At 43.8% G+C, this 22,542-nt stretch overlaps 1 protein-coding gene across 8 annotated transcripts in view; it reads right to left on the reverse strand.

Annotated features, from left to right (window-relative positions):
• LOC136590921 (bromodomain and PHD finger-containing protein 3-like) overlaps window positions 1-22,542 on the reverse strand; it is a 192,211-nt gene that overhangs the window by 21,073 nt on the left and 148,596 nt on the right. For 3 of the 8 annotated variants that reach the window (XM_066588430.1, XM_066588429.1, XM_066588433.1), the window contains exons 7-9: window positions 16,096-16,227; window positions 15,574-15,777; window positions 3,602-3,880 (exon numbers count right to left, since the gene is read on the reverse strand). The exons of 1 other annotated variant lie outside the window; for it this stretch is intronic. In XM_066588430.1, the coding sequence (XP_066444527.1) occupies window positions 3,602-3,880; window positions 15,574-15,777; window positions 16,096-16,227 (615 nt within the window). The remainder of the gene's footprint in view (window positions 1-3,601; window positions 3,881-15,573; window positions 15,778-16,095; window positions 16,228-22,542) is intronic. 4 more of the 8 variants (XM_066588432.1, XM_066588431.1, XM_066588435.1 and 1 more) reach the window with 3 other exon arrangements.

Raw genomic sequence — 22,542 nt, forward strand, 5'->3', positions numbered from 1 at the left:
GAGTTGGGACCTATTAGCTTTTCCTATTTATGACATAATCAATGCTCGTGCCAAATTTCCTGTTTCTATGACACCGGAAAGTGAAAAAATTACATTCCGTACGTAAAATTTCGACGCCAATTCTTTTGCGCTAGAATTGAATAATCGAGTTGGGACCCATTAGCTTTTCCTATTTATGACATAATCAATGCCTGTGCCAAATTTCATGTTTCTATGACACCGGAAAGTGAAAAAATTACATTCCGCACGTAAAATTTTCACGCCAATTCTTTTGCGCTAGAATTGAATAATCGAGTTGGGACCCATTAGCTTTTCCTATGTATGACATAATCAATGCTCGTGCCAAATTTCCCGTTTCTATGACACCGGAAAGTGAAAAAATTTGATTCCGTACGTAAAATTTGGACGCTAATTCTTTTGCGCATAGAATTGAATAATCGAGTTGGGACCCATTAGCTTTTCCTATTTATGTCATAATCAATGCCCGTGCCAAATTTTAAGTTTCTAAGGCATTGGGAAGTGACAGATTTAGATTATGTGCGTAAAATTTTGACGCCAATTCTTTTGCGCTAGAATTGAATAATCGAGTTGGGACCCATTAGCTTTTCCTATGTATAACATAATCAATGCTCGCGCCAAATTTCCCGTTTCCATGACACCGGAAAGTGAAAAAATTCCATTCCGTACGTAAAATTTGGACGCTAATTCTTTTGCGCATAGAATTGAATAATTGAGTTGGGACCCATTAGCTTTTCCTATTTATGACATAATCAATGCTCGTGCCAAATTTCCCGTTTCTATGGCACCGGAAAGTGAAAAAATTACATTCCGCACGAAAAATTTTGATGCCAATTCTTTTGCGCATAGAATTGAATAATCGAGTTGGGACCTATGAACTTTTCCTATTTATGACATAATCAATGCTCGTGCCAAATTTCCTGTTTCTATGACACCGGAAAGTGAGAAAATTAGATTCCGTACGTAAAATTTGGACGCAAATTCTTTTGCGCATAGAATTGAATAATGGAGTTGGGACCCATTAGCTTTTCCTATTTATGTCATAATCAATGCCCGTGCCAAATTTTAAGTTTCTAAGGCATTGGAAAGTGACAGATTTAGATTATGTACGTAAAATTTCGACGCCAATTCTTTTGCGCTAGAATTGAATAATCGAGTTGGGACCCATTAGCTTTTCCTATTTATGACATAATCAATGCCTGTGCCAAATTTCATGTTTCTATGACACCGGAAAGTGAAAAAATTACATTCCGTACGTAAAATTTGGACGCTAATTCTTTTGCGCATAGAATTGAATAATCGAGTTGGGACCCATTAGCTTTTCCTATTTATGTCATAATCAATGCCCGTGCCAAATTTTAAGTTTCTAAGGCATTGGGAAGTGACAGATTTAGATTATGTACGTAAAATTTTGACGCCAATTCTTTTGCGCTAGAATTGAATAATCGAGTTGGGACCCATTAGCTTTTCCTATGTATAACATAATCAATGCTCGCGCCAAATTTCCCGTTTCCATGACACCGGAAAGTGAAAAAATTCCATTCCGTACGTAAAATTTGGACGCTAATTCTTTTGCGCATAGAATTGAATAATTGAGTTGGGACCCATTAGCTTTTCCTATTTATGACATAATCAATGCTCGTGCCAAATTTCCCGTTTCTATGACACCGGAAAGTGAGAAAATTAGATTCCGTATTTAAAATTTGGACGCTAATTCTTTTGCGCATTGAATTGAATAATCGAGTTGGGACCCATTAGCTTTTCCTATTTATGACATAATCAATGCTCGTGCCAAATTTCCCGTTTCTATGACATTGGGAAGTGAGTGATTTATATTATGTACGTAAAATTTCGCCGCCAATTCTTTTGCGCTAGAATTGAATAATCGAGTTGGGACCCCTTTACTTTTCCTATTTTGGAGATAATCTATGCTTGTGACAAATTTCACATTTCTACAACATCGGGAAGTTGGAGAATTAGTCGCGAGTCAATCAGTCAGTGAGTGCTTTCGTCTTTATATATATAGATGACATCTGTAAGTGAGAGAATTGAATAATCGATTTGGGACCCATTAGCTTTTCCTATTTATGACATAATCAATGCTCGTGCCAAATTTCAAGTTTCTATGACACCGGGAAGTGAGAGAATTAGATTCCTTACGTAAAATTTGAACGCTAATTCTCTTGCACTTAGAATTGAATAATCGAGTTGGGACCCATTAGCTTTTCCTATTTATGACATAATCAATGCTCATACCAAATTCCATGTTTCTATGACTACAGGAAGTGAGAGAATTAGATTACGTACGTAAAATTTGGACGCTAATTCTTTTGCGCTAGAATTGAATAATCGAGTTGGACCCCTTTACTTCTCCTATTTTGGACGTAATCTATGCTTGTGCCAAGTTTCATGTTTCTCCGACATTGGGAAGTTGTAGAATTAGTGGCGAGTCAGTCAGTCACTCAGTGTCAGAGTCAGTGAGGGATTTCGTCTTTATGTATATAGATAGATAGACTAGGTGATATACCCGGCTTTGCCTGAGTTAATTTGGTACTGGTGTTTATCTGGTGTTCCCACGGAAAATATTATGAAGTCGTGGTTACTTTAGAGATACCGAGGAAAAAAATATGTTCACCATTTTGCATGGTTCTTTGCCTTACCCAGGAAACACTACGTGGAGGTGACCATGCAACGTTTCTAGAGATGAGCGAGCATACTCGCTAAGGACAATTGTTTGATCGAGCATTGTCCTTAGCGAGTATCTCCCCGCTCGGGAGCAAAGTGACAGGTGACAGGTGAGTTGCAGCAGTGAGCAGGAGGGAGCGGGGGGGGGAAGGGGGGAGGGGGGGGAGAGAGGGTGAGAGACATCTCCCCTCCGTTCCTCCCCGCTCTCCCCCACCGCTCCCCGTCCGCCGTCGAATCTTTGCTCCCGAGCGGGCAGGTACTCGCTAAGGGCAATGCTCGAACGAGCAATTGCCCTTAGCGTGTATGCTCGCTCATCTCTAGACGTTTCCTTTATATAAAATGACATCAGGAAGTGAGAGAATTAGATTACGTACGTAAAATTTGGACGCTAATTCTTTTGCGCTTAGAATTGAATAATCGAGTTGGGACCCATTAGCTTTTCCTATTTATGACATAATCAATGCTCGTGCCAAATTTAAAGCTTCTATGACATTAAGAAGTGAGAGAATTAGATTACGTACATAAAACTTGGACGCTAATTCTTTTGCACTTAAAATTGAATAATCGAGTTTGGACCCATTAGCTTTTCCTACATATGACATAATCAATGCTCATGCCAAATTTTATGTTTCTATGACATCAGAAAGTTGGAGAATTAGTGGCGAGTCTGTCAGTGAGTGAGTGAGTGAGTGAGTCAGTCAGTCAGTGAGTGAGGGCTTTTGTCTTTATATATATAGATGTCATATGCTACTAAAGAAACATGTTCTTTGATACCCATACTTTTAAATGGCTCAGGTCAGAATTCACCAGCAGAAATTCACATCCAATGAGACACTTTTTGCAGCTATGTTTTTTATATATCCCACAAAATACAATGTAATCAAAAATAAAATCGTACCTGTAGGCAGAGAGAACATGGTTTTCTCTTCACTAATTTCATTTTCACTCAAAGATTGTCGAGTTTTTACAGTAGTTTTTGTTTCATTCTGGGGTTTCCCTAATGTTACTGAAGTTCTCCTTCTTAAGTTCTGAACAGAGGAAAGATTCTTTGTCTTATTACGGACAGGAATTTGCGCTATACGTTGCGGAGAAGGTGGCTGCTCATAAGCTATTGCATTTTGAATTAGTTTACTTGAATTTGTTGGTTCAAGCATAGGAGGATGTATGGTTTTTCCCTCTAAAATAAAGTTGTACATGAAACATCTATAAATATATACAGTGAAAAACAGTTATGCCTATGCACAATAGCAAATGTATTCAAGTAAATGAACTCATGATTTCTTAGTATAGTCCAAGCTGCCCCATTATCTGTGTGTAGTGGTCTTTTCCACAACATAAAAAACTGTAACATTGTAGATCAGACAATTTTTTCCTTTTATCTGCTATGGAGTGCAAAATGGGTAACAATAACCAATAAGCTAAAAAATATCATATTGGTAGAGTTGGAAGGGACCTCCAGTGTCATCAGGGTCCTCAGGTCTACCTCCCTGTTCAATGCAGGAATCACTAAATCATCCCAGACAGATGCCTGTCCAGCCTCCGAAGACTTCTATTGAAGGAGAACGCACCACTTCCCGTGGTGACCTGTTCCACTCACTGATCACCCTCACTGTCTAATATGTAATCTGTGTCTTCTCCCTTTCAGTTTCATCCCATTGCTTCCAGTCTTTCCTTTTCCTGAGAATAGGGCTGATCCCTCTGCACTGTGACAGCCCTTCAGATATTTGTAGACAACTATTAAGATTCCTCTCAGCCGTCTCTTCTGTAAGCTAAACATTTCCTGATCCTTTAACTGTTCCTCATAGGACATGATTTGCCAACCGCTCACCATCCTGGTAGCTGTTCTCTAAACTTGCTCCAGTTTGTCTATGCCTTTTTTAAATTAGGGTGCCCAGAACTACCACACAATATTCCAGATGATGCCTGAATAAGGAATAGTAGAGGGGGATAAATACTTCACATCATCTAGACTCTATGCTTCTCCTAATACATCCCAGAAGTGAGTTTGCCTTTTTTGCTGCTGCATCAAATTTTTAACTCATGTCCAGTGTACCCAAGTCTTTTTTAAATGTGCTCTCACGGTGTGATTTCAATGTGGATTTAATGATAAAATTCGTGCCATTTTAGGAATCAATCAAATACTCTGGAAATCCACACCATAATTAATATGGCGCAGATTTGTTACCATGGAGGGAAAAAAAAAAAGACTGACATGCTAATTCTTGGCAGATGAGGGGAATGCCATTTGAAGATTAGCACTGCTACAGCACAACATGGCCTCTGATCAACAGGGGAATGTCTGCTCCAGTAAAAAGGGGAATAGGAGCACAGGGCAGGCTGAACAGTTCCTGCTAAAAACTAAAAAAGGAAAAAGAGCTCACCGCCTCACTCCGTTAGACACTTTTATATCCCACAGGCTGGATTCTCTGGTTAGCAGTCTTGCCATTGCAGTCTTCCCCAGCATTCCAAAGAATATATATGAAAAAGCAAAAGATGGCTTTTGTGGTATTATTGTACCTTGATGCCACGTGAAGCCAGGGGTTTGACAGGGGGAACGCCCCTCTCACATCCGCAGCTCCCGATTAGGTCAAGGCTGGAAGAGCTCACAGTCTGCGCCAGGGACGGAGCTCACATCCGGCGTCAGGGACTGAGCTCACAGCAGTGGCAGGGATGGAGGTGTCAGGCGGCGGCCGGGTGGGACGCATCAAACAAATGCCCAGCTGGAGTGAGGTGAGGCTTCAGTCAGTGGATCCATGTCTGCCAGCCCTGCTGGCTTAGGGTGACGGTTGGTTGTCTTCTTAGCCTTACATTATTACCTGTAAATTCTACCATGTTACTGCTGTAACATGGCAGCATTACCATGTAATAATGTAAGGCAAAGAATACAACTAACCGTCACCCTAAGCCAGAAGGGTCAGCAGAAATGGATCCACTGACTGAAGCCTCACCTCACTCCAGCTGGGCATTTGTTTGATGCGTCCCACCTGGCCGCCGCCTGACACCTCCATCCCTGCCGCTGCTGTGAGCTCAGTCCCTGGCGCAGGCTGTGAGCTCTGTGCCAGCCGCTGGCTGTCAGCTGTGTGCCGGCTGTCAGCTCCGTCCCTGATGCCAGCTGTGAACTGCCTGCCGGACGGCCGCCCCCACCCCTGCCCACTGCTTGCAATCTAATTACATTCCGCCAGCCAAAGACTGTATGTTAGCTTTCGCCTCCCTGCTCGCTAGGTATTGTACTGCTTGTGCACTGGGGGGGTTCCGTGTTCTGGGGCGCCGGCGGGAAAGCTACTTGCAGCTGTGGCTGCACCCCCGGCACCCGCTCCATGCCTTTTCTAGCTCTGTTTAGTGCCCTTCCAGGAGCTTGTGCCCAAGAAGCTGCACAGCCAATCAAATCAGCTACAGGGGGCGTCACCCCGTCAATCTTGATTCCACCAGCTGTTGCTGGTGGCGTCAAGATACAATAATACCGGCTGCTGTTCCGTGAAAAAATCTTAAAGCCTTTATTAACAAGTGCTTCACATAGAGTCCAGTGCACAAGGACATGTTTCGATTCAAGAATGAATCTTGATCACCACATTCACATAAAACGTAATTTCCTTTTAAATCAAAGATAGTTAAAACCTAATTAAAAACAAGGTGCTGCACCTGACTTTTAACTCCTGCTTGGTTGGTAATGGATTCCAGGTGAAGACCAAGATTCATTATTGAACTAATTATATAAGTTAGAATTAGATGGAGGGTACTTAAAAACAGTTTCAGGAAACTAGGAGGTAGGCTTAGGGCAAGGACCTCCAAAGTAGTATTTTCTGAAGTACCACACCAGATGGCAGTGGGAGATTAGAGAGGTAAATGAGTGGCTCCAGAGTTGGTGTATAAATGAGGGGTTCGGGTTCCTGGAGAACTGAGCCAACTCTGCTGCTGGCTACAGGTTCTACTGTAGGGACAGGCTGCATCTCAATGTGGAGCGTGCAGCTGTGCTGGGGGAGAAGATGGTTAGATGACTGGAGGAGTGTTTCAACTAAGGACTGAAGGAAGAGCAACCAGAGAGATAGAGTGGAAGATAGTCCCAGGTCCCTGTCTACACTGAGTAATGAAAATGGGGGTCAAGGGTTTAGTACAATTAGAAATAGCAGAATAGTTAATAGGGATACACTTAGAAAATAACCAAAATCTTCTAAACTGTATGGTAACTAATGCTAGATGTCTGACCAATAAGGTTGAAAAACTGGAAGTTATAATGTCTAAGGAAAACTACCTCATAGCAGGAATAACGGAGACCTGGTTGGATGAAAACTGACTGGGCAGTAAACATACAGGGTTACAGTCTGTTCAGAAGGGACTGTAAAAACAGAAAGGGAGAGGGGTTTGCTTTTATGTATAGTTCTGTTTAAAGCCTACAATACAGAAATATATATATATGTAGAGCGCAACAAGTGGAGTCTTGATGGGTTCATGGAAAGTAAAATAATACAATCCACAGTTTTTTGCCAGACGAAACTGAATGAAAAACGAGAACCTCATGATTCTTGTTAGTTGTCCAGTCAGTTTAAAGTGAACAATTATCGTTCACTTTTGTGCGTTTGAACGGTTTTGTGAACAATAATCATTCCGTCTAAACGCACTTTAACCCAGGAAAAAGTGCAAACTCACCTTAAAAAAGATTAAAATACACACATTTTCGGGTCCTAGTGGCATACACTCCCGGGTTTTAAGTGAAGTAATGTGTTAGAGCCCTTTTTTCCCTCATATTTAAGGACTCCATAGTGACAGGGTCTGTTTCACTGGATTGTCGATGTGCCAATATTCAAAAAGGGGTCAGAAAGTGTACCTGGAAACTACAGGCCAGTAGGTCTCAATTTTATTGTGGGTAAAATGTTTCATGGGTTTCTGAGAGATGCTATCCTGGAGTATCTCAAGGAAAATATCTCTATAACTGTATCAGCATGGCTTTATGAGAGATCACTTCTGTCAAACTAACTTGATCAGCTACTACGAGGAGGTAAGTTCTAGGCTGGACCAGGGAGAGTCACTGGATTTTTTTGTATATAGACTTTCCCAAAGCATTTGATACTGTGCCACATAAATGTTTGGTATATAAAAGGAGAATGCTTGGTCTGAGTGAGAATGTGTGTAAGTGTGTAAGTAACCAGTTAGTGATAGAAAGCAAAAGGTGGTTATTAATAGTACACACCAATTGAGTCAGTTACAAGTGGGTTACCACATGGGGCAGTATTGGACCCTATTCTTTTTTAATATATTTATTAATGTCCTGGTAGAAGGATTGCACAGTAAAATATCAATTTTCACAGATGATTCACAATATTCACTTTAAAAAGACATAGACAAACTGGAGCAAGTTCAGAGAAGAGTTACCAAGATGGTGAGTGGTCTGCAACTCATGTCCTATGAGGAATGATTAGAGGATCTGGAAATGTTTAGCTTGCAAAAAAAAGGCTGAGAGGAGACTTAGGAGCTGCGTACAAATATCTGAAGGGCTGTCACAATGCAGAGGGATCAGCCCTATACTCATTTGCACAAGGAAAGACTAGAAGCAATGAAACTGAAAAAGGAGGAGACACAAATTAGATAATAGAAAAAAAAACATTCTGACAGTGATCAATGAGTGGAACAGGTTACCTGCCACAGGAGGTGCCGAGTTCCCCTTCAATTGAAGTGTTCAAACAAAAGCTGGACAAATATCTGTCTGGGATGATTTAGTGAATCCTGCACTGAGCAGGGGGGTTGGACCAGATGACCCTGGAGGTCCCTTCCAACTCTACCATTCTAGGATTCTATGATAAATAACTAAAATAATTAACACTAGAGAGGACACAAGGAGATTGGAGGAGGATCTGGATAAGTTGGGGGCTTGGGCAAATGAGGTTTAACACTAATAAATGTAAGGTTATGCAGATGGGCAGAGGCACCATTACACACTAAATGGGAAACCACTGGGCAACACTAACATACAAAAGGACTTGGGTATTTTAGTTAACTGTAAGCGTAACTGGAGCTTGCAAGCTCAAACAACAACTTTTTTTTAAATCATTAGATTTTTATTGGTTTTATCTTGGTAGCATTACAGCAGATGACAAGAATAAAGTTCAAACAACAACTTTTGACAGATACTACCAAGGCAAATAGGATCATGCGGTGCATCAAAAGAGGTCATGGGGCACATGATGAGAACATTCTTCCTCTTTACAAGTCACTGGTCAGACTACACATGGAATACTGTGTACAGTTTTGGGCACTGGTACTCAAGAAGGACATACCAGAGCTTGAGCAGATACAAAGGCGGGCATCTAAAGTAATACATAGAGAGGTTCAAAAATCAGAATTCGGGTTATTTAGCTTAGAGGAAAATTTAAAAAAAAAGATGACAGGCGACCTAATAACCATGCATAAATACATTGGGGGTCAATACAGAGATCTCTCGCATCTTCTATTTATACCCAGGACAACATTACATGTTATATCACTGATTACTCAGAAGGGTCGGTGATCCAGGAAACTAAAATGTTTCTACACAAGTTCCCAGAGTATAGGAAACAAACAAGGAGAATTAAAGCTCCTAACACAAAAAGAAAAATATGATCTCATAGGCATCACAGAAACTTGGTGGAATGATACACATGATTGGAATACAAGGCTTGAAGGATACAACTTATTTACAAGAAACAGACTTAAAAAGGGGGGAGATGTTGCGTTGTATGTTAGGAAAACATAATCTCGACAGAGATTCAAGCTTTAGAGCATGGTAGTTCCATAAAAACTGTTTGGGTAAGAATACAAGCAGAGAACAACAGAAATGACACCATTTAGGCCACCTGGACAAGCAGAAGATATTGATTAACTCTTTCTACATCAGATGGCTAAGCTCTCAAAAAAGCATGACATACTGATTATGGGAGATTTTAACTATCCAGGTAAAGTAATGGATCCAACAAATTCTTATCTGCTCTTGCTGACAAACTTATCTTTCAAAAGATAGAAAAGAAAACAAGGGGATCTGCTATCTTGGACCTAATTCTTACCAACAGGGAGGCAATGGTTGAGGAAGTAAGAGTGGCTGGGACCTTGGGAGGCAGTGATTGTGCTATCCTTGAATTTTGGATAAAAAGAGGAGGAAGACTTGAGAAAACTCACACCTCAAGGTCGGATTTCAGAAAGGCAGATTTAATGAGCTCAGAAAAAGAATAGGAAGAATCCAATGGCTGGATGTCCTTAAAGAGGTTCTGTCACTAAAAAAAGAAACATTCTATACTTATCTATTCCTCCCCCATCAGTCTACTTACCAGATCTTCATCTCCCTTATTTTCTCCTGTCTCCTGCAGTCCAGGGGGTCACTTCACCTCTAGCTGCCTGATTCTTCGCCTTCCTGTGAGGTTACGTACATTTGGTTGGCAGTCTTCTGCCTGCCAACCAATGAACGTTACGTCACAGCTCACAGGCCAGCAGGGGGACTGCCTATCTGCCTATTGTTCAAGAGAGCTATCTCTGAAATAGATTACAATTCCTTCCTAGGCAGTGAAGCTACAGCACAGGGATGTGACCTTCACTAACCCAGCCAGAAGGAATTTCATATATGCAGCCCTCATAACAAGCTGGGCCCAGCACGCAGTGAGCTGACCTGGGGCACTGGAGAAGCTCAACCAGGAGAAGATGTGATAAGGAGACAGACAGGGAAGGAATAGGTAAGTTTAGATATTTTTTTTAATGACAAAACTCCTTTAAGGACAGAAATGTCCAAGAAGGTTGGGAAATATTGTGAAATGAGATTCTTAAAGCACAATCGTTAACAATCCCTAAAAGAAGGAAGAATGGGAAGCATTTAAGGAGACCAGTATGGATGAACACAGAACTTGCACACATGTTAAAAAGGAAGAAAAATATGTTTATCAAATGGAAAGAAGGGGGAATATCCAAAGAAGAATATAATGCAGTCTGCAGAACCTGTAGGGCAATTGTCAAAAAAAGCTAAAGCTAACAATGAATTGATGCTTGCAACAGAAGCCAAAAGCAATAAAAAAACGATTTTGAGGGTATGTCAAAAGCAAAAGAAATGTCAAAGATGCTATTAGATGTGTACAGAATGAAAACGGTGTATTAGTTAAGATTGATGTTGAGAAGTCCGAACTTTTAAATTCCTACTTTGTATCCGTTTTCTCTCAGAAAGTAGATGGAACATCAACTGATTCTCACTGTGCTGTTGGGGGTATAAAAGAATGCATATCTTTAAGCAGAGAGATGGTGATGGAACACTTAGCTAATAGAGATGAGCGAACGTACTCGTCCGAACTTGATGCTCGTTCGAGTATTAGCGTGTTCGAGATGCTCGTTATTCGAAACGAGCACCACGCGATGTTCGAGTTACTTTCACTTTCATCTCTAACACAGCGCGCTTTTCTGGCCAATAGAAAGACAGGGAAGGCATTACAACTTCCCCCTGCGACGTTCAAGCCCTATACCACCCCCCTGCAGTGAGTGGCTGGCGAGATCAGGTGTCACCCGAGTATATAAATCGGCCCCTCCCGCGGCTCGCCACAGATGCATTCTGACATTGTTCAGGGAAAGTGCTGTCTTGCTGGAGTTGCTATAGGGAGAGTGTTAGGAGTTATTTTAGGCTTCAAGAACCCCAACGGTCCTTCTTAGGGCCACATCTGACCATGTGCAGTACTGTTGAGGCTGCTTTTTGCAGTGTTGCACATTTTTTTTTGTATATCGGCCGTGCACAGCATTGCGTCCTGCAGTAATTTTACATAGTCCAGGGCCAGTAGTGGTGAGGCAGGGACAGAAGACATATACAGTCTATATAGGCAGTGGTCTTTTCCAAAAAAATTTGGGAAAAAATTCTATTTGGGCTGCCTGTGACCGTCCTCAGTGGACTGCGTCTCTGCTGGGGGTAGTTGCCCTAATTTATACGCAGCCAGCTAAGTGCTACAGCAGGCTTGCGCAAAATTCTTTCCTGGCTCTGCTGTGTGAAGTCAGCCTCCAACCACAGGCCAATAAGCAGCACATTTAATTACAGCGTTCTGTTTCTGCACTACTGGTAATACACCATGCTGAGGGGTAGGGGTAGGCCTAGAGGACGTGGATGCGGGCGAGGACGCGGAGGCCCAAGTCAGGGTGTGGGCACAGGCCGAGCTCCTGATCCAGGTGTATCGCAGCCGACTGCTGCGGGATTAGGAGAGAGGCACATTTCTGGCGTCCCCACATTCATCTCACAATTAATGGGTCCATGCGGTAGACCTTTATTAGAAAATGAGCAGTGTGAGCAGGTCCTGTCGTGGATGGCAGAAAGTGCATCCAGCAATCTATCGACCACCCAGAGTTCTGCGCCGTCCACTGCTGCAACTCTGAATCCTCTGGCTGCTGCTCCTCCTTCCTCCCAGCCTCCTCACTCCATTACAATGACACATTCTGAGGAGCAGGCAGACTCCCAGGAACTGTTCTTGGGCCCCTGCCCAGAATGGGCAGCAATGGTTCCGAATCCTCTCCCACTGGAGGAGTTTGTTGTGACCGATGCCCAACCTTTGGAAAGTTCCCGGGGTCCGGGGGATGAGGCTGGGGACTTCCGGCAACTGTCTCAAGAGCTTTCAGTGAGTGAGGAGGACGATGACGATGAGACACAGTTGTCTATCACTCAGGTAGTAGTAATTGGAGTAAGTCCGAGGGAGGAGCGCACAGAGGATTCGGAGGAAGAGCAGCAGGACGATGAGGTGACTCACCCCACCTGGTTTGCTACGCCTACTGAGGACAGGTCTTCAGAGAGGGAGGCAAGGGCAGCAGCAGGGCAGGTTGGAAGAGGCAGTGCGGTGGCCAGGGGTAGAGGCAGGGCCAGACCGAATAATCCACCAACTGTTTCCCAAAGCGCCCCCTCGCGCCATGCCACCCTGCAGAGGCCGAGGTGCTCAAAGGTCTGGCAGTTTTTCACTGAGAGTGCAGACGACCGACGAACAGTGGTGTGCAACCTGTGTCGCGCCAAGATCAGCCGGGGAGCTACCACCACCAGCCTCACCACCACCAGCATGCGCAGACATATGATGGCCAAGCACCCCACAAGGTGGGACGAAGGCCGTTCACCGCCTCCGGTTTGCACCGCTGCCTCTCCCCCTGTGCCTCAACCTGCCACTGAGATCCAACCCCCCTCTCAGGACACAGGCACTACTGTCTCCCGGCCTGCACCCACACCCTCACCTCCGCTGTCCTCGGCCCCATCCACCAATGTCTCTCAGCGCACCGTCCAGCCGTCGCTAGCGCAAGTGTTGGAGCGCAAACGCAAGTACGCCGCCACGCACCCGCACGCTCAAGCGTTAAACGTGCACATAGCCAAATTTATCAGCCTGGAGATGCTGCCGTATAGGGTTGTGGAAACGGAGGCTTTCAAAGGTATGATGGCGGTGGCGGCCCCGCGCTACTCAGTTCCCAGTCGCCACTACTTTTCCCGATGTGCCGTCCCAGCCCTGCACGACCACGTCTCCCGCAACATTGTACGCGCCCTCATCAACGCGGTTACTGCCAAGGTCCACTTAACAACGGACACGTGGACAAGCACAGGCGGGCAGGGCCACTATAGCTCCCTGACGGCACATTGGGTGAATTTAGTGGAGGCTGGCACAGAGTCAGAGCCTGGGACCGCTCACGTCCTACTCACCCCCAGAATTGCGGGCCCCAGCTCGGTGGTGGTATCTGCGGCAGTGTATGCTTCCTCCACTAAACCACCCTCCTCCGCAACCTCTGTCTCGCAATCAAGATGTGTCAGCAGCAGCACGTCGGCAGCAGTCGGTGTCGCGCGGCGTGGCAGCACAGCGGTGGGCAAGCGTCAGCAGGCCGTGCTGAAACTACTCAGCTTAGGAGATAAGAGGCACACGGCCCACGAACTGCTGCAGGGTCTGACAGAGCAGACCGACCGCTGGCTTGCGCCGCTGAGCCTCCAACCGGGCATGGTCGTGTGTGACAACGGACGTAACCTGGTGGCGGCCCTGCAGCTCGGCAGCCTCACGCACGTGCCATGCCTGGCCCAAGTCTTTAATTTGGTGGTTCAGCGCTTTCTGAAAAGCTACCCACGCTTGTCAGACCTGCTCGGAAAGGTGCGCCGGCTCTGCGCACATTTCCGCAAGTCCCACACGGACGCTGCCACCCTGCGCACACTGCAACATCGGTTTCATCTGCCAGTGCTATAGTGGAATACCAACTCCAACATGGGCGGCGCAGTGGGAGTCAGCCCCCTCAATTCTTTACAGAAGAGTGGGCGTGGTTGGCAGACATCTGCCAGGTCCTTGGAAACTTTGAGGAGTCTACCCAGATGGTGAGCGGCGATGCTGCAATCATTAGCGTCACCATTCCTCTGCTATGCCTCTTGAGAAGTTCCCTGCAAAGCATAAAGGCAGACGCTTTGCGCTCGGAAACAGAGGCGAGGGAAGACAGTATGTCGCTGGATAGTCAGAGCACCCTCCTGTCTATAAACTTTGAAAATTCCTCGAGAAAAAGAGAAGTTACAGAAAATTGGAAGAGGGCAAATGTTGTCCCTATTTTCTAAAAAGGGAAGAAGGTGGATCCAGGAAACTTAAGCCTGTGAGCCTGACTTCTATACCGGAAAAGATCTTAGAACCAATTATTAAACAGCATGTATGCAAGTACTTGGATAAAAATGGAGTAAATAACCAGAGCCAGCATGGGTTTGTAACAAACAAGTCATGCCAGACAGATCTAATTTCCTTCTACGAAAGAATCACTGATTGGGTTAATCAGTGAAATGCAGTGGATACAGTATATTTTGCCTTTAGTAAAGCATTTGACAAAGTATCTCATACCATACTTATTGAAAAAATGCCCAAATATGGGATTGACAAGGCAACTGTTGGGTGGATTCACAACTGGCTGAGTGATCGTATTCAAAGAATGGTCATAAATGGCTGCACATCCAAATAGAAGAATGTATCAAGTGAGGTATCACAAGGCTCTGCAAGCGCAGGGACTGTCTCATGAATCTCTTCCTTTCAGCCCTTTAAAACAGAGCCCTAGGCTAGCAGAGGAGCAAGCAACAAGTACATATATGGCCCCTGCAAACTACTCATTCTCCTCTATGCCCACAACAGACCAGCCAGCAACGGAGGCTTTTATAAAAGAAATGATGGTCGCCTTGAAAAACTCCTACCAAGTAAACTTTGACATTCTGACTTCTATCCTGAAAAGTAATTTGGAGTAGTTTGAGGTGGATTTACAACTGGCTAAGTGATCGTACTCAAAGAGTGGTCATAAATGGCTGCACATCCAAATAGAAGAATGTATCAAGTGGGGTACCACAAGGCTCTGTCCTAGGCCCAATGTTGTTCAACATTTTCATAAATGATCTGGAGGAGGGAATTGATGGGAAACTGATCAAATTTGCCAAAGACAACGAGGTAGGAGGGATAGCTAACAATAGGGAAGAGAGAATATTCAAAACGATCTAGAAAAGCTTGAACAGTGGGTGACAACTAAGAGAATGGTATTTAGCAAGGAGAAATGCAAAGTCCTACATCTGGGCAAGAAAAATGAAAAAAGCACATGCAGAATGGGAGGAATTGGGCTATTCAGCAGCACGTGTGAAAAAGACTTGAGTATACTGATCATAGTCTGAACAAAAAGGCAAACAAATTTCTGTGACGTATTAAGACAAGCATAGGGTCATTATCCTCGCTACTCTTCCTTAGTCAGACCTCATCTGGAATACAGGGATGCCTCCGATGAACGAACTATGCTAAGATTGTATCCACATAGGGATGTTTGAATATATATATGTAGAATGACTGGTGCATGTGGTGCGTGTTGCATCTGTGTGCTGTCCAACATATTCACTATCGATAATTCTAAATGAAAAATGGTACTTACCTAGACAAACCTCCAGAAAGTCTTTGCTACACGGTATTAATCTTTGTCGTAGAACATTAATTTCCCTGCGTAGCAATTTCAGGCGTCTTGTGCGAGCTCCACTAGATCGCATGTTGCTGACTATATCCAGTTTTTCCAAAAGTTCTTTAAGTTGGTATTCAGGAGTAAGATGGACTCTGTTTTCTGGACGCAAGAGCTCATCCACTAACAAAATGGAATATAGTGAGTTGTTATACATTCTGATTTGATTTCACCAGAACATTCCCCACCTACTCAACTAAAAAAACTAAAATGACCGAACTCTACTTGTAGTAGACATGCAGCTTCAATACCACATTTAGACAAAAGACACAGGTGGCTGGACAGTAAATTATGTGGAATTAGAAAAAGTCCAACTAATTAGAAAAACGAGTAAAGGGGGGCGTGGCTTAGCCAAATGCAGGAATGACCACTTAGTCCGGAGCTCTGTGATCCCAGGCTCTCCAGAGCTACTTCTAAGCTACTGCAGCAGCTGCTTCTTACCACTCCTACAGCGGCACACTGATGACCCCCTGCAAGGCATCCTGAATCCAGACCGGGCGCTTGGGGGAATTCTTCCCTTCCCGCAGCCGGCTGCGCGACACTGCTGCTGAGGCTCCGGCCTCTCCTTCCTCACTGCCAGGAGAAAAAAAGAGGCTGTCCATCCAAAGAGAAGCCTCTGAGGTGAGCACACCACATGAGTCCCCCAGGGGTTCTCCCCTCCTCGTTAGTTAGGCACACAATGTCCCCTGAAGAGGAAAGGTCTAACAGCAAGGCACTAGGTGCTTTTAAAATGGCGCTAGCTCTGCAAGCACAGGGAATGTCTCATGACTCTCCTTCTTTCAGCCCTCTAAAACAGAGCCATAGGATAGCAGAGGAGCAAGCAACAAATACATATATGGCCCCTGCAAACGACTCATTCTCCTCTATGCCCGCAACAGAGCAGCCAGCAATGGATGCTTTTGTAAAAGAAATGATGGTCGCCTTGAAAAACTCCTTCTAAGTAAACTTTGACATTCTGACTTCTATCCTGAAAAGTAATTTGGGGGAGTTTGAGGAAAGAATTACACTGAAAATAAAATGGGAGACATCACTCGTTCCCACAATGACCTCATTGACTCCCACTATGCTCTAGCTAAGGAGGTAGACTTGCTAAAAATTAAAATAGCAGACATCGAGAATAACCAAACACCTTCAACAATTCATTCAAACCGTACTTCCTGATGCATCCCCTATGGACTTAATAATCAATAGAGCCCACAGTGCTGCCTAAGCCTAAATTCATTCCTGATGCAGCCCTGAGAGACATACTAGCAAGGATCAATTTTTTTTTACATAATAAAGAAGCTGTTATGCAAGCAGCCCACAAGCTAAACCAGCTACCAGCACCATACACAGATATCCATCTTTGTATGGACATATCTCAGACTACTTTACAAGCAAAGAAAAAATTCTCAACAATCACTAATGCACTCCGTCAAGAAAAAATTCCTTACAAATTGGGTTTTCCTCCGAAGCTTCTAATTCAGAAAGAAGGCGTAAACCAATCCAGACAACGCGGCTCCCCTTCTGAAATTCTGGGGAATTCATGTGGCCGACAAGTCACCTATGCTCCCATCTAGAAGATCTAGAGTGTCGGAAAAGAATCGTTTAGCAACTAACCCAAGCCATTGAGACTATGAATAATCATCTAGAGAAACGGAGAGCCTGGAAGTCGCTCTCAATTAGGTGAGCTTTCCACCCCTCTGACGAACAAGCCCTCATTCTGTAAGGTCTTGTTGTTCTAGTTCTCTCATGTGGCATATAAGTCACAGTTAAAGGGGTTGTCCCGCGCCGAAACATAAATTTTTTTTTTTTACACAGACCCCACCTTATTAGACAGTAATACCGCATCCATTTGTTATTTTTTTTCTTTTAATTCTCTTATCTGGATCCCCGTTCTGCAGCTTTGAAGATTCTTCTTTCAAAGATGGCGCCGCTGGTCTTCTCCCACGGTGCACCGCAGGTCTTCTCCCATGGTGCACCGTGGATGTTCTTCTCCAGTCTGCGCTCCACTGCCAATTACAGCCACCTCATTGGCTGATCGGCACCACGTGACGGAGGCAGAGCTACGCGATAACGCGGAGAAGAGGGAGGAGCCAAAACGCAGCTCGTGAGCCCAGACCATCCAGAAGAGGAATCTTCAGTGTGCAAGCGCGACTGTTCGTGCGACCAGAGGAGAAGTTTGGTCGTCGCCATGGAGACGGGGACGCCAGCACCGGGAGGGGGTAAGTATATAACTTCTGTATGGCTAATATTTAATGCACGATGTATATTACAAAGTGCATTAATATGGCCATACAGAAGTGTTTAACCCCACTTGCTGTCGCGGGACAACCCTTTTAACCCCTTAATGACACGGCCTATTTTGGCGTTGAGGACCAAGCGATTTTTTTGGTATTTTTCCATCTCCATTTTTCAAAAGCCATAACTTTTTTATTTTTCCGTGGACGCAACCGTATAAGGGCCTGTTTTTTGCGTGGCGATCTGTAGTTTTTATCGGTGCCACTTTTGGGTACATGGACAATATCGTAAATTTTTTTTTTTTTTAATGATAACAGGGAGAGAAAACGCATCAATTCTGCCATAGATTTCTTTTTCTTTTTTTTACAGCGTTAATCATGCAGCATAAATGACACACTAAATTTTTTCTGCGGGTCGGTACGGTAACAACGATACCAAAATTGTTATATTTTTTTTAGGTTTTTACACTTTTTTGCAATAAAACCCCCTTTTTTTTGGAAATCTTTTTTTTTCTCTATAGCTGCATTCAAAGTCCTGTAACTTTTTTATTTTTCTATGTACGGAGCTCTATAAAAGGGCTTATTTTTTGCGAGACGAGCTGTAGTTTTTATTGGTATCATTTTGGGGAATGTATGGCTTTTTTGATCACTTTTATTGCATTTTTTGTGAGGCAAAATGGTAAAAAAAAATTTTAACGCTTTTTGTCGTACAAAATAAAAAGCGTGTTCAACTTTTTGTACACGTCGCTACGGACGCGTCAATACCCAATATGTGGGGTTTTAATTTTTTTTCCCTTTTTTTATGCTAATATTAGAAAAAGCATAAAAAAGGGGTTTTTTTACATTTTTTTTTACATTTTTCTTTTTTTTACACTTTTCTTTTTTTTTTTACACTATTTGAATCCCTCTGAGGGACTTGCAGCACTATGCCTATGATCGCTGTCATAAGGCATGGCAGAGCTACTGCTCTGCCATGCCTTATCGCTTGTACAGCGATTATAGGCATAGGCAATACAGGACGCCAGTGTCTGGCGTCCTGTTGCCATGGTGACAGGCTGGGCTCTCGCGATGACATCGCGAGAGCCGGCCGGAGACACAGAGGGAGCGCGATCCCTCTGTGAACTCTTTCCCTGCCGCGATCTACTTAGATCGCGGCAGGGAAGGGGTTAGCAGCGGGGGGGCGCATCTCCGATGCCCCCCCCCCCCCGCTGTTGCAGCGGGAGGCCAGCTATCACTGACAGCCGGCTCCTGCTGCGGGATAGCGCGGGATCTTATGTGATCTCGCGCTATCCCCAGGACGTACCGGTACGTCCTGTTGCGGGAAGTACCAGGCTCCCAGGACGTACCGATACGTCCTGGAGTGGGAAGGGGTTAAGGTTTGAAATTTTATATTTGTTTTCCATCCCCACTGTTTTGAGAAGGCATCTATTTGATTGCACACTTAACTGCAAAATGTACATTCTACATGGCGATTAAACTTCTTTCCATGAATGTTAATGGGCTGAACTCTCCGTTCAAATGTTCATCTTTATGGAGAGAGGCTTTATCCAATGATGCAGATATTCTATGTGTTCAGTAAACCCTCTTGGCTGCCTCCACGTGTCCAAAAATAGTACATAAAAAATTCCCTAACATCTTCGTGGCCTGTGCCAGGTCTGTTGATTGCCTTCAGAGATACTGTCCATTTAGAAGTTTCCTTTTTGGATATTGATTCTAAGGCTGTCCGTCGACGGGCGTTGCGATATCCTGCGGCGGATCTCCACCGCGGGATCCGCCGCCTGGGAGCAGGAGCCGGCAGACAGATAGGCTGACCGCGGAGAATAGCGGCAAATCTTTCTATGCAGGATTATAATCTCAAAGAGGATAGCTCTATACCTCAGCCAACTCCGCAAAAAATCACAGAGGCCCATATTGTTCATCTAAATGAACCTATAACATCAGCAGAAATATGTGATATAATTTAATTGTCAAAACTTAAAAAATCCCCAGGGCCAAACGGCTTTTCCAATGAATATTACAAACGTTTTAGCAAATTCCCTTAAGAGATGCTTGAGGCTATAGTGGTTACAATCCCTAAACCTGGTATATATATATATATTTCCTTCCCAGCAAATTTTATGCCAATTTCCCTTTTAAATTGTGATCTGAAAATATACTCAAATTTTACCCCAAAGACTTCTCAAGATTTTACCCATTATAATTCACTCGGACCAAGAGGGTTTCATGAAAGGAAGACAGGCCCCTGACAGAAGAAAAAGAGTACTAAACTTTCTAAACAGGATGGATAGCTCACGCTTCCCTTCTGTCTTATTAGCACTAGACGCAGAAAAAGCTTTCGATGGGCTTCATTGGGGTTTTACTTTTCCAGTCCTTAATAAATTTGGTTTCACAGGTAACATAATCCAAGCTATGAGGGCTTTATATTCATCCCCCAAAACCAGGGTATTGGTTGATAGTACTTTATCCGAGTTCTTTTACATCACATATGGCACTCGCCAGGGATGCCGACTTTCGCCGCTGATTTTTACTTTAGTGATTGAACCACTGGCGGAACATATTAGATTGAATCCCCATATCCATGGAATTTACGCAGGTGTCCGACATCACAAAATAAGTCTCTTTGCGAACTATATATTGTTAACACTGACTAACCCTGCGACATCCCTCTGAGCAGCATATGCAACTCTTTCTCAATTTCCGAGGTATCCTATTATAGATTAAACATTTCCAAATTACAAATTCTAAGTCTACACATGAATGGAATTTAAAAACGAGAGTTACAACAGGAATTTTCCTTCCAGAGGCAAGCGACAAGTATTCCATATCTAGGAATACAGCAAATTACCTTCCCCTTTCAAAAAACCTGCAAAAAGATTTAGAAAAATATAACATAGTAAGATAGTAACATAGTTTGTAAGGCCGAATGAAGACAAATGTCCATCTAGTCCAGCCTGTTTATCCTCCTGTGTTATTGATCCAGAGGAAGGCAAAAAACCCCAAGAGCAGGAGCCAATTAGCCCTTTTGGGGGAAAAATTCCTTCCCGACTCCCTAATGGCAATCAGACTAATCCCTGGATCAACCCCTAATAGTTCCTACCTGCTATATACTCGGATTAACAATTAACCTAAGATTTATATCCTGTAATATCCTTCCGCTCCAGAAAGACATCTAGCCCCCTTTTAAACTCCTCTATGGATTTTGCCATCACCACATCCTCAGGCAGAGAGTTCCACAGTCTAACTGCTCTTACAGTAAAGAACCCCTTTCTGTGTTGGTGATGAAACTTGCTTTCCTCTAAACGTAGCGGATGCCCTCTCGTTACCGTCGCAGTCCTGGGTGTAAACAGATAATGGGAGAGATCCTTGTATTGTCCCCTCATGTCTTTATACATAGTTATTTGATCACCCCTTAGCCGTCTTTTTTCTAGAGTAAATAATCCCAATTTGGATAGCCTCTCTGGGTATTCCAGTCGCTTTATTCCATATATGTTTAGTTGCCCTTCTTTGAACCCCCTCCAGCACTGTAACATCTTTCCTGAGCACCGGTGACCAGAACTGTGCGCAGTATTCCATGTGAGGCCTGACAAGTGCCTTATATAGTGGAAGGATAATGTTCTCGTCCTTCGCCCCTATACCTCTTTTAATGCACACCAAGACTTTATTAGCTTTTGCAGCAGCTGACTGGCATTGGTTACTCCAGTTTAGTCTACAATCCACTAGTACCCCCAGGTCTTTTTCCATATTAATTTTCCCTAGCAGTACCCAATTTAGTGTATATTGGTGACATCCGTTTCTCCTGCCCATGTGCATAACCTTACATTTATCCACATTAAACTTCATTTGCCATTTTTCTGCCCAAGCCCCCAGCTTATCTAGGTCCGTTTGTAGCCGTACATTGTCCTCTGTTGCATTGATTATATTGTATAATTCTGTGTCATCTACAAATATTGATATTTTACTGTGAAGCCCTTCTATCAAGTCGTTAATAAATATATTGAACAGAATGGGGCCTAATACTGAACCCTGTGGCACCCCGCTAGCGACGGTGGCCCAAGCAGAGTACAAACCATTTATTACCACCCTCTGCTTTCTTTCATTGTGCCAATTCTTTACCCAAATACACACGTTTTCACCCAATCCGGGCTGTCTCATTTTATATATTCGCCTATTATGCGGCACAGTGTCAAATGCTTTAGAGAAGTCCAGATATACAAGATCAATAGACTCGCCCAGGTCCAGCCTAGAGCTTACTTCATCGTAGAAGCTGATCACATTGGTCTGACATGATCGACCCTTCATGAGCCCATGCTGGTGAGGAGTTATTCCGTTGTTCTCCTTGAGGTACTCTTCGATGGCGACTCTCAGAAACCCCTTGAATATTTTTCCCGTTACTGAAGTGAGACTTACCGGTCTGTAGTTACCAGCCTCACTTTTGGTCCCTTTTTTGTAAATTCGAACCACGTTGGCAGTGCGCCAATCCAATGGTACAACCCCGGTCTTGATAGTATCCACAAATATTAGATATAGCGGCCTAGCTATCACATCACCTAGTTCCTTTAGTACCCTTGGGTGTATTCCATCTGGGCCTGGCGATTTATCGATTTTAATCTTCTTTAACCGGTTCCGCACTTCCTTCTGCGTTAGGTATGAGATATTTTGTTTGAGGGGT

Source organism: Eleutherodactylus coqui, unplaced genomic scaffold (genome assembly GCF_035609145.1).
Source record: "Eleutherodactylus coqui strain aEleCoq1 unplaced genomic scaffold, aEleCoq1.hap1 HAP1_SCAFFOLD_89, whole genome shotgun sequence".
NCBI lineage: Eukaryota > Metazoa > Chordata > Amphibia > Anura > Eleutherodactylidae > Eleutherodactylus > Eleutherodactylus coqui.